The sequence below is a fragment of the Coturnix japonica genome, chromosome 3 (assembly GCF_054131305.1).
Source record: "Coturnix japonica strain WE chromosome 3, WE-NBRP24, whole genome shotgun sequence".
Taxonomy (NCBI): domain Eukaryota; kingdom Metazoa; phylum Chordata; class Aves; order Galliformes; family Phasianidae; genus Coturnix; species Coturnix japonica.
In genome coordinates this window covers 101,352,160-101,365,170 of record NC_140665.1, presented here as the reverse complement: position 1 = coordinate 101,365,170, position 13,011 = coordinate 101,352,160, and the positions used below count along the sequence as shown (strand labels likewise).

Below are 13,011 nucleotides of genomic sequence, written 5' to 3'. Positions count from 1 at the left end.
ACCCTAATATACAACTGACACCAGTATAGATGATATGCAGTGACAATTTATTCAAGAGGATGAAAGGCAGTGCAGAAGATATTTGTATTTACGACACAAAACATACTGCATTAAACACGAGAGGGTTCTTCTTGCTGCTGAGGCTTTGCTGTAGAATGAAGGGGATCCAAAGCAGGCTCCTGGATGAAATTATCAAAGCTCTTGGATGGACTCTTGAAGTTTTTATACATCCCATGGCCTGCACAAAGAGAAAAAAACCCAACTGATTATTTTTGTATTTACATTCCTTCTCTACTCACTCTTAACCCATGCATGTCTTCCTCTTGGTTTATATACATCTCAAAATACCTAATGCCACGTGCTCTGGCAGAGGAGCTACAAGGGGTCAAAGAGCTGGGACTGCACATGGTTGGCATCCTTGGCGGTACCCTTCATAAATCCAGACTGAACATTCAGCAGCATCTGGGCAAAATGCATTTGTCTACTCACGCGATGGATGAACATCAGGGAATGTCAAACTCACCATTTGCAGCAGGAACGGAATCCAAAGCAGTTTCCAACTCTGATTTTACTGCTGGGACAATTTCCAAAGTGGCAGGTCCCTCTTCTACAGAACAACATGTCCCTCCGGGGCGAAGACAACCCTGCAACAACAGCAACAAAGTTCCCTCTCATTCTGTAAGTCAAGGTGAGTGCCTTAAGGATTGCTCTGCTGGTTTAGCCATGTTGAAAGGTGAGCTCATGAAGCAGGTTTGCAAACCCTTCCCCATAACCCACCTGTTATCCTCCCCACACATATCCAGGGGGATAAGCATTCTGATGGTAGCACTGGCACCAAGATGAAATTCCTCTTTCATCTTACCTGGAGAAACCTGGAGTGCCAGGAAGAGGAGAGAGAAAAGCAGGTAAAGAATCCTCATGGCTTCAGATCTGCTGAGATGCTGCTGGGAAAAGGAAGAAGAAATGTGTGTGGCAGTCAGTCCATGGAATCTACAGTCTTCTGAGTCATAAAGATAAAATGGCATTTATATTACATCTTCTTCAAACTCACAAATACCTCCTTGACCTCATGGATGCTCTGTGGGTATTTCTGGGGAAAAGAAAGCAAGGAGCAGCATGGGATATAAACACGTATCTCAGGATTTGTGTTTATTAAACTGTTTTAATTCAGATATCCTGCCGTGCTTTGCAAATACTCCTTGGCCAAAACGCAGGCATCACTTTGTGCCTGGTTGAATGTTTTATCTAATTGATAAACCCTGCTGAGCATGATGAGGCGGTTCTACATCCAGGTTTATAAATGACAGAAATACGCCTTTATTTTGCAATGCTGAAACTTAGTAAAAGCAATTTGCTCATAATCTTCAGCTTTAATCTGCAGATGATCACTCAAGAATGGGAACTCCAGATTCCAAAAACAACCAAATCTGTTCCCAGCTGAAAAGAGACCTTTGAAAAGCAATCCTGTAATGAAGCCATAGAAAGAGTCAGTGACTGACCCAACTAAAGTAAGTAGAGTGGGATAAGATGTCCCAGCTGGGCTTATGGATAGAAGGGAGATGGTTATATATATTATGTGTATGTGTATATATATATATATATATATACACACACACATATGCATATATATGTATAGATATGTATTATTTTCAAAGACACAGAAGACATTAAAAGAAAGACTGAAAAGAACTGAGAAGTTACCGGATATCAGATGAGCCCAAAAGCCAAACAAGAACACTTCTTGGTCGCTTCCCTCCAGACAGCTTTGGCTGTGGGACTGAGACCCTCTTTTATAACATACTTGTTTTCCCTTTCCAGTAAGCCCACATCAAGCCAATCAAAAAGTGACCCATCTTTTTGGTGACTTCTAACCCAACCAGAATGAAGTTTCTTCTCACTTCCCAGTCAAAAAGCAGTGTTGGTCTCTGAACCTACAAAGACTTTCTACTGGAGAATCCCAGGTTCTTCATGCAATACCTCTTGTGACACACCAGTTTGTGTAAGGTACGTTAAGCCGCTGTGGTCTGGGCCACATATTGGGACAGAAGTTAAACTGTTCCTGGGTAGGAGCAATTTAATCCATTGCAATATATACATTGCATTTTATGCCTCTCTGCTCTCCCAGTCCATTTCTTTTCTGTTCAATAAATAGAAGAACACAGAGTGGACACAGGAAATTAAAATAAAAGGCCATTAGATTCATAGAATCAGAGAATTATTAAGGTTGGAAAAGGCCACTAAGATCATCTAGACCAACCACCAGACCACTGCCTAAGTGCCCAGTCCATCAGCTTAGCATCCAGTAAGGATGCTTAGAGAAAAGACACTTGAAAGGGAGTTTTATTGCTGTTCATAAATATCTAATGGTCATGGTAAAGAAGATGGAGGCACACTCATCTGTGGTTCACAGAGGAAGTATGAGAGGTATCAGACACAAAATATAACTGAGGTTCCAATTCGGTATAAGGTAAAAACCTCTTACAGTCATGGCTGTCAAATACTTGAATGGGTTCTCAGTGCATTTATAGGATCTTGTTGTAGACAATTCAAACTCAAAATCCATAAGCCATCCAGAACATCTTGGAAACTGGCTCTACTTTCAGGGCACAGCTGCACTTGCAAACAACCATTCAGACTCACTTTGTTTTATGGCACTATTTGGAATCCAAATCCAATCCAAACTCAATCTGCAAAAGTGAAAATCTGAGGAACGTAGGCACATCTGTGAGTCCACTCTAATCTACCAATCTTCCCTTGCACCAAGTCCCTTGCTGACTTTGGCATGCCCAGTATCTACCCAAAGACACCAAGTATTTTTTCATATCCTATTTTACATTATCACAGAATCACCAAGGTTGGATAAGATCAACAGGATCATACAGCCCAACCACTCACCCATCACCAATAGTTCTCACTAAACCGTGTCCTTCATCACAGTGTCCAAACGTTCCTTGAACTCCTCCAGGGTCAGTGACTCCACCACCTCCCTGGGCAGCCCATTCCACTGCCTGACCACCCTTTCAGAGAAGTATTTTTCAGTATAAAAGAAGTGATAGATAGATTTCTGTCTAATCCATGAACTTCTGACCACAATTTAGAAAAATGGAGGGAAACAAAGTGACATAAGATGCAGTTGTCTCACAGTTTGCCAAGAGTTTGTGGTTAGCTTGCCAACTGTTATTATTACTCAACCCGATTCCTCAAGGAAACACAGATGCGCTGTTGATTTTCACCATGTCCAAGGTCCTACATCCAGCTAACGCCAAGGAACTGGCTTTAATGCTGGGCAGTCTTGACACTGATAATTACAGATTCTGCATGGTCATCCCCACTGTCACAACTGAAATTCCTCTTCCAGAAGGATGGAGAAGGAGAAGAGATATCTAATGGGTTCTTTTTGGGGTGAAAAAAAATGGCCAGTATTAAAAAGGACCTGTGCAATGTAACTCCTGTTCAAAATGTTACTATAGGGAATACCTGTCTCTGTCACCTCCAGAAGACAGTTTGCCCATTGCAATGAACAGCAGTGATGGTTGGTGGCCCAGAAAACCATAGATTGCTTCTCAGTTGTGTGATAATGTAATCCCTTAACCCCTTTCATGTGTATTGGACTAAATTTGAGCCATAAGACATAACCAATGAGGTGTTTTGAAGCTGCCATGGACAGAAATTCTGCCAGTAGAGAAATTCAGATTGCTCTAGATAAGTTACAAAAGTTGTTACCAGCTGTTGTATTGTCAAAGTAGACCCACCAAATGGAGGATAGTCTGTGCTCAGATCACATTCCATATTAGTAAGTTCATCATTAAGGCATATACTTCATTTTAGCTAACAGATAGAGCCTTGAGCTGACTACCAACCATCTCAGTCAGTACTAAACACATACATGGTCATATACTTTGAATGGTACACAGAAACTACCTAACCAAGCTGGTGACTTTATCACACACTTTTCTTGAATAACCAGAGAGGAATCATAACATGAGTTTAAAACTCCCATGGGCAGATCACCTTCCTTCTTGTCTTTGATTTCAGAGATAAATGGATCAGACTAGAAGAACAAAGTCCATCCCTTTGGTGTTACTGGGCAGCAGTAATGACCGCGCTGGGAGAATGTGTTTGCTGGTCTCCTCTTTCCCTCCTTGTGCCTTTTTTCTAGTTTGGGCCACTATCAGGGCTCTAAATTCATGTAAAATGCTGCTGGTTTTCACTCGCATGAGATCCCCTCAGGTGTGAAATGTCTTGAATGCTTTCAGGGTCATTAAAGGAAGGATGTGGAGTTCACATTCAGCATTTTCTGTGCTTCTAGGCAATGATGATGGGACAAAAGAGACGTGAAGTATGGAATCTGTCTGACATCTCATTACAAAAATACCATAGTATGAAAATACCTTCAAAAATCAGCCTAAAAACTAGCAGAATATGTGCTTGTTTGGCATTCTCACCCATCATTGAGAGAACCCCAACAAAGATACCATGGTCACTGCACGAGTATCACAACAAAGGAGCCACTGTGGAGCAGGGGGAAAATGACCTCTCTGTTTCCATCGAGTGTGGCAGGGCACGAGTGGTGAGATCATAGAACCAAAGAACAAGCTTTTAAGTTGTAATTAACATCATCTACTATCCACCATATTTGAAAGGTCATGGCAGTATGGTGAAGTTCCCACTGACTGGAAAAGGAGAAACGTAATTTGCACCTAAGGCAGAGGGTTAGAAACTAGATGTCTAACTATTTTGTCTAAATATACCCTCTTTCAGTTTATAGCCATTTACCCTCACCCTATCTCTACCTGCCCTTCCAAAAAGTCCCTCCCCAGCTTTCTGTAGGCCCTCTTCAGGTCACGGAAATTCACTATAAAGTCCCCCTGGAGCCGTCTCCTCACAAACCTGACACCATTTCCTTGTTTACTATCACTTGTTACCTGAAAAAAGAGACCAGCACCTACCTCACTACAACCTCCCATCAGGTAAATGTAGAGAGCCATGAGGTCTCAGCCTGTATTTAGGCAGAATGCTTAGCAGTAAAAACCACCTGACCACCCGTGTGTTACTGCCTGTCCGAGATAAAATGCCCATCTTCCCCAACAAACACAGTCAACGTTCAACCATAGGAATGCCAGAGTTAGTCATTTTATTGAAGCAAGGAAAGAAATATTTTCCATGATACTGGTATCGGCTTCAGAGCAAGGGAAGTATCGAAAGCCGTTCTGGTTTTCTTTGCAGGAGGAGGATGTGGTGCCAGCAGGTAGGATGGAGTTGGAGTGCCAGAGAGGCCATTTGGTAGATGCAGGAAGGATGTCTCAGGAGAATCCAGTGAGTCATCAAGCCCACCTCCTCCTGCATGATAGAAATAGAGCCTTTGCTTGCCAGCCAGTTGGTATTTTGTGGTGCAACACATTTGGGTCAGGGTTTGTCTGCTGTATTTCATGGCACTACCGCAGAGGCTGCTACAACAGATGGGATGTGAACAACCCCTAAGGACCCTCTGTGCCAGAGGAGAAGTGACACATGTCTCAGCTCTCAGCCATTGCTATGGGGATGCCTTGCACTTCCACATACCTTACACAGCAAGAGCTTCCTCCACCACATGATCCGATCTGGTGATATGGCCGCCGACACCGCCCAAAGAAGCAGCTTCCCCTTCGAAATCGACAGGCATGAGCTGGGCTAGAAAAGTAGGACTGACCTGCACAGTGAACAAGAACAGAAAAAGTAATTGACAGTGCAAGTGACCAAAAGTGGATGCACATTCTCTGTCCTCTCTAATTCCTGTGCTGGCTCTCTCCAGAGAGTCTCCCCCCCTCCTATGCTGAGGTCTCAGAACTGGGCCCAGCACTCCAGGTGAGGCCTCAACAGAGTTGAATACAGGGAAAAGATCACCTCTCCTGGGCTGCTGCTGAGGCTTTGCCCACTGCTGCCAAGATATCTGCTAGCTCTCTTAGCAGTAAGGGCACATTGCTCACTCATGCCCAACTTGCTGCCCTCAAGGACCCCCAGCTTCTTTCCTGCAGAGCCTCTAAAGCTGGTTGCCCACAGCACTTCTAGGTGCTGGGGTTGTTCTTCCCCAGGTGCAGGACTCTGCACTTCCCCTTGTTGAATTGGATGAGGTCCCTGCCAGCCCATTTCTCCAACCTGCCCTATTCCCATCTTACCTGCAACACCCTGGAGCACCACAAAGAGGACAACCAGCAGCAGGTAAAGGATCCTCATGGCCACGGCTGGGATGTGAAATCCTTATCTGCAATGGAAAAACACAACAAGACCAAAAGACATGGAATGGTTGTCTCCCAACTGAGATGAGCAACAGCTGATAACGTGCCCCAAATGACCCACACCATATCTTATACAATACAGTGAACTCAAATGAGGTTGCAGATATTCAGATCATCCTTGAATGTGTCTCCAGGCAACCAGGCCCAATCATCTCCTCTTTGACCCAATGCCCCGAATGGCCCAAACCAAAATCTGATGTGATACAATGAACTTAAGTTGCAGATATTCAAAATGTTCCTGAATGCATCTGCAGGCAACCAGGCCTCACCATCTCCTCTCTGACCCCCCAAGACTTTTGAGACTAGAAATTCCCGCAGTTCCCTTCAACCCAATCGTACCAGCATCCTATCTTTGATTAATGCTTTGAGTACTGGCCTACTCACACTGGGAACTTTTATTCTACATCCATAAAGTATAGGACCTGTTACTTTGAAACCAACACCTACCCATGAATATCAATAAAAGGATGAGCTCAACCAGAAGGGAAATGAAATTTAGACAAGGTATGGAGAAAGAAAGGGATGTTGGTGCATCAAGCGCTATCCAGGTGCCTGCCTGCCTCTGTAGGAGGCTGGACAGTTCTCAACCACTGGAGACTTCTGTGTCTCCAATGCCCATGGACTGAAGAGGAATGAAAGCAAAAGAAGTGGATAAAGGGAAGGAGCAGAAGGCACCTGTCCATAAGCAGGCACAGAAGGGATTACCTGCTGAGGAGGTGGAAGATCACTGCTGCCTTCTGCCTCTCTTCTCCAGCACGTTCGCCAGCCCCAAATACATCCATTTATATGAAGTCTGGGGGTTCTGACCGAGCAGTCATGGGCCAATGAAGGAAGACTTTTGCCTCCCAATTGGTTCTGCATTTTGGTGCCTTCCAATGAGGCTGCACTCTGGGACAGCTTTGACCACAGATCCCCAGGTCTTGGTGCAATCCATCTTAGAGCATTGCGCTTTGTGTGAGAGACGTTAGGCCACAGGGCTGTGTGAAATACCTGGCAACAGGCACATGCTGCTGCTTAGCTCCTACTTCTGTCTTCAGTATGAAGTTTTGCTGTCAGGCTTGCGACAGCAGCTAGGTACCATTTGCCTGCCTAATGTTTTGTCCTTTACATCCATCTTCTCTTGATGCAGCCCAGGATATGACTGGACAATTAGCAAGTTCTCATTGTTGGTGCATGCTGTATTTTTCATCAGTCAACACTCCCAAATCCTTCTCCTCAGGGCTGCTCTCAAACCATTCTCTGCCCAACCTGTATCTGTGCTTGGGATTGCCCTGACCCAGGTGCAGGACATTTCACTTGGTGTTGTTGAACCTCCTGAGGTTGGCATGGGCCCTCCTCTCAAGCCTATTCAGCTCCCTCGGGATGGCATCCCTTGTGCTCCAGTTTGTCAGCTGTACCACTAGAGGAAAAGGACACCGTTATCCAGTCCCTGATTCTTTGAGACCTTTTGGGGATTATAAATGCAATGGCGGTGTTGGACATGGTTCAAAGTGTCCGAATACTGCATTGACAACAGGACATTTCTCCAATTGGATTTCATGCTGTTCCTGCCAGTTGTGGATGTGCCATAAGGAGAACTGTTGTGTAATGTTAACAGGTTTATCCTCCCTTCCAGTCATTTGCACAGAGGATGCCAGGAAAAGAGAATGACAAAGAGAAGGTGAAGGAACATCATGGTGAGAATTTGCTGTTGAGATGTTCAAGATCATCACTACCAATACCACCACTAAACCACCATCCCTATGTCTTTTATATTCCTACAGGGATGGGGAATCCACCACTTCCCTATGCAGCCGCTTCCATTCCCAAAATGCTATTTCCATGAAAAGATTCATGACGCCCAGTCTGAACCTCCCATGGCACAACCTGACACCATTTCCTTGTGTCACTCATCACCTGAGAAAAAAGACCAACACCCACCTCACTACAGCCTCCCATCAGGCAGTTGTAGAGAACCATAAGGTCTCAGTCTATATTTAGGCAGAATTCCTGGCTGTACAAACCACCTGCCCACCTGTGTGTTACTGCCTGTGCTGCAAGGAGCCCAAGCAAAAATGCCCATCTTCCCCAACAAACAAAGGCAACGTTCAACCATAGGAATACCAGTGCTAGTCATTTTATTGAAGCAAGGAAAGAAATATTTTCCATGGTGCTGATATTGGATTCAGAGCAAGGGAAGTATTGAAAGTTGTTCTGTATTTCTTTGCAGGAGGAGGATGTGGTGTCAGCAGGTAGGATGGAGTTGGAGTGCTAGAGAGGCCATTTGGTAGATGCAGGAAGGATTTCTCAGGAGATGTGAAGTAGGCATCAGTTCCACCCACCCCTCCTGCATGATAGAAATAGAGCTTTGCTTGCCAACCAGTGGGTATTCTTTGGTGTTAATTCATTTGGGTCATGGTTTATCTGCTGTATTTCATGGCACTACAGCAGAGTCTGCCATGGGATGTGAACAGCCCCTGAGGACCCTCTGTGCCAGCAGTGCTGTTATTGGAGAAGTGGCACATGTCTCAGCTCTCAGCCATTGCTATGGGGATGCCTTGCACTTCCACATACCTTACACAGCAAGAGCTTCTTAAACCACATGATCCGACATGGTGATATGGCTGCGGACACCGCCCGAAGAAACAGATTCCCCTTCGAACTCGACAAGCACGAATAGGGCTAGAAAGGTAGGACTGACCTGCACAGTGAACAAGAACAGAAAAAGTAATTGACAGTGCAAGTGACCAAAAGTGGATGCACATTCTCTGTCCTCTCTAATTCCTGTGCTGGCTCTCTCCAGAGAGTCTCCCCCCCTCCTATGCTGGGGTCTCAGAACTGGGCCCAGCACTCCAGGTGAGGCCTCAACAGAGTTGAATACAAGGCAAAGATCACCTCTCCTGGGCTGCTGCTGAGACTTTGCCCACTGCTGCCAAGATATCTGCTAGCTCTCTTAGCAGTAAGGGCACATTGCTCACTCATGCCCAACTTGCTGCCCTCAAGGACACCCAGCTTCTTTCCTGCAGAGCCTCTAAAGCTGGTTGCCCACAGCACTTCTTGGTGCTGGGGTTGTTCTTCCCCAGGTGCAGGACTCTGCACTTCCCCTTGTTGAATTGGATGAGGTTCCTGCCAGCCCATTTCTCCAACCTGCCCTATTCCCATCTTACCTGCAACACCCTGGACCACCACAAAGAGGACAACCAGCAGCAGGTAAAGGATCCTCATGGCCACGGCTGGGATGTGAAATCCTTATCTGCAATGGACAAACACAACAAGACCAAAAGACATGGAATGGTTGTCTCCCAACTGAGATGAGCAACAGCTGATAACGTGCCCCAAATGACCCACACCAAATCTTATATAATACAGTGAACTCAAATGAGGTTGCAGATATTCAGATCATCCTGGAATGTGTCTCCCGGCAACCAGGTCCAATCATCTCCTCTTTGACCCAATGCCCCGAATGGCTCAAACCAAAATCCGATGTGATACAATGAACTTAAGCTGCAGATATTCAAAATGTTTCTGAATGCATCTGCAGGCAACCAGGCCTCACCATCTCCTCTCTGACCCTCCAAGACTTTTGAGACTAGAAATTCCCTCAGTTCCCTTCAACCCAATCGTACCAGCATGCTATCTTTGATAAATGCTTTGAGTATTGGCCTACTCGCATTGAGAACCTTTATTCTACATCCATAAAGTATAGGCCGCATAACTTTGAAACCAACACCCAACCATGAATATCTATAAAAGGATGAGCTCAACCAGAAGGTAAAATGAAATTTAGACAAGGTATGGAGAAAGAAAGGGATGTTGGTGCATCAAGTGCTGTCAAGGGGCCTCTGTAGGAGGCTGGACAGTTCTCAACCACTGGAGACTTCTGTGTCTCCAATGCCCATGGACTGAAGAGAAATGAAAGCAAAAGAAGTGGATAAAGGGAAGGAGCAGAAGGCACCTGTCCATAAGCAGGCACAGAAGGGATTACCTGCTGAGGAGGTGGAAGATCACTGCTGCCTTCTGCCTCTCTTCTCCAGCACGTTCGCCAGCCCCAAATACATCCATTTATATGAAGTCTGGGGATTCTGACCGAGCAGTCACGGGCCAATGAAAGAAGACTTTTGCCTCCCAATTGGTTCTGCATTTTGGTGCCTTCCAATGAGGCTGCACTCGGGGACAGCTTTGACCACAGATCCCCAGGTCTTGGTGCAATCCATCTTAGAGCATTGCGCTTTGTGTGAGAGACGTTAGGCCACAGGGCTGTGTGAAATACCTGGCAACAGGCACATGCTGCTGCTTAGCTCCTACTTCTGTCTTCACTATGAAGTTTTGCTGTCAGGCTTGCAACAGCAGCTAGGCTACCATTTGCCTGCAATGTTTGGTCCTTTACAGCCTTCTTCACTTGATGCAGCCCGAGATACAGTTGGTCAATGAGCATGTTCTCATTGCTGGTGCATGCTGAATTTTTCATCAGTCAACACTCCCAAATCCTTCTCCTCAGGGCTGCTCTCAAGCCATTCTCTGCCCAACCTGTATCTGTGATTGGGATTGCCCTGACCCAGGTGCAGGACATTTCACTTGGTGTTGTTGAACATCCTGAGGTTGGCATGGGCCCTCCTCTCAAGCCCGTCCAGCTCCCTCGGGATGGCATCCCTTGTGCTCCAGTTTGTCAACTGTACCACTAGAGGAAAAGGACACCGTTACCTGGTCCCTGATTCTTTGAGACCTTTTGGGGATATTTATTGCACTGGCTATGTTGGACATGGGGCAGAAGTGTCCAAGGACTGCATTGATAACAGGACGTTTCTCCGATTGGATTTCATGCTGTTCCTGCCAGTTGTGGATGTGCCATAAGGACAAGTGTTATGTAATGTTAACAGGTTTATTCTCCCTTCCAGTCATTTGCACAGAGGACGCCAGGAAAAGAGATTGACAAAGGGAAGGTGAAGGAACATCATGGTGAGAATTTGCTGTTGAGATGTTCAAGATCATCACTACCAATACCACCACTAAACCACCATCCCTATGTCTTTTATATACCTACAGGGATGGGGAATCCACCACTTCCCTGCGCAGCCTCTTCCGTTACCAAAATGCTATTTCCATGAAAAGATTCTTCATGACGCCCAGTCTGAACCTCCCAACCTGACACCACTTTCTTATGTCACTCCTCACATGAGAAAAGTGACCAACACCCACCTCACTACAGCCTCCCATCAGGCAGTTGTAGAGAACCATGAGGTCTCAGTCTATATTTACACAGAATGCTTAGCGGTAAAAACTACCTGCCCACCTGTGTGATACTGACTGTTCTGGAGCTGTCCAAGGAAAAATGCCCATCTTCCCCAACAAACAAAGCCAACGTTCAACCATAGGAATACCAGTGTTAGTCATTTTATTGAAGCAAGGAAAGAAATATTTTCCATGATGCTGGTATTGGCTTCAGAGCAAGGGAAGTATTGAAAGTCGTTCTGTTTTTCTTTGCAGGAGGAGGATGTGGTGCCAGCAGGTATGATGGAGTTGGAGTGCCAGAGAGGCCATTTGGTAGATGCAGGAAGGAATTCCCAGGAGAAGCCAGTGAGTCATCAGTTTCACCTCCTCCTGCATGATAGAAATAGAGCCTTTGCTTGACAACCAGTTGGTATTCTGTGTTGGAACTCATTTGGGTCAGGGTTTGTCTGCTGTAATTCATGGCACAACAGAGGCTGCTACAACACATGGGATGTGAACAACCCCTGAGGTCCCTCTGTGCCAGCAGGGCTGTTATTGGAGAAGAGACACGTGGTGTCAGCAGCTGTGCCTCTCAGCTTTCAGCCATTGCTATGTGGATGTCTTGCATTTCCACATACCTTACACAGCAAGACAGTCTTCCAGCACATGATCCAATCCGCTGATATGGCTGCCGACACAACCGAGCGAAGCAGGTTCCCCCTCGAAGTCGACAAGCACGAATAGGGCTATAAGATTTGGGCTGACCTGCTCAGTGAACAACAACAAAAACAGAACAAGTAACTGACAGTGCAAGTGACCAAAAGTGGATGCACATTCTCTATCCTCTCTAATTCCTGTGCTGGCTCTCTCCAGAGAGTCTCCCCCCCTCCTATGCTGAGGTCTCAGAACTGGGCCCAGCACTCCAGGTGAGGCCTCAACAGAGTTGAATACAAGGAAAAGATCACCTCTCCTGGGCTGCTGCTGAGGCTTTGCCCACTGCTGCCAAGATATCTGCTAGCTCTCTTAGCAGTAAGGGCACATTGCTCACTCATGCCCAACTTGCTGCCCTCAAGGACCCCCAGCTTCTTTCCTACAGAGCCTCTAAAGCTGGTTGCCCACAGCGCTTCTTGGTGCTGGGGTTGTTCTTCCCCAGGTGCAGGACTCTGCACTTCCCCTTGTTGAATTGGACGAGGTCCCTGCCAGCCCATTTCTCCAACCTGCCCTACTTCCATCTTACCTGCAACACCCTGGACCACCACAAAGAGGACAACCAGCAGCAGGTAAAGGATCCTCATGGCCACGGCTGGGATGTGAAATCCTTATCTGCAATGGACAGACACAACAAGACCAAAAGACATGGAATGGTTGTCTCCCAACTGAGATGAGCAACAGCTGATAACGTGCCCCAAATGACTCACACCAAATCTTATACAATACAGTGAACTCAAATGAGGTTGCAGATATTCAGATCATCCTTCAATGTGTCTCCAGGCAACCAGGACCAATCATCTCCTCTTTGACCCAATGCCCCGAATGGCCCAAACCAAAA

The 13,011-nt window shown here is 46.0% G+C and overlaps 1 protein-coding gene across 1 annotated transcript; it reads right to left on the bottom strand.

Annotated features, from left to right (window-relative positions):
* Positions 1–26: 26 nt before the first annotated feature.
* On the bottom strand, positions 27–1,806 carry LOC107312329 (antimicrobial peptide THP2). The gene is made up of 4 exons (XM_032443924.2): positions 1,702–1,806; positions 863–941; positions 524–644; positions 27–238 (listed from the first exon to the last, which is right to left on the bottom strand). The coding sequence occupies exons 2-4, from the start codon at positions 918–920 to the stop codon at positions 223–225; spliced, it is 195 nt and encodes a 64-aa protein (XP_032299815.2). The 5' UTR covers positions 921–941; positions 1,702–1,806; the 3' UTR covers positions 27–222.
* Between the last annotated feature and the right edge of the window lie 11,205 nt (positions 1,807–13,011).

Coding starts and splice junctions, on each gene's coding strand:
- LOC107312329 (XM_032443924.2), bottom strand. CDS start 920: ATGAGGATTCTTTACCTGCTTTTCTCTCTCCTCTTCCTGGCACTCCAG. Junction 645..862: donor GGCACTCCAGGTTTCTCCAG/GTAAGATGAAAG, acceptor CTGTTGTTGCAG/GGTTGTCTTCGCCCCGGAGG.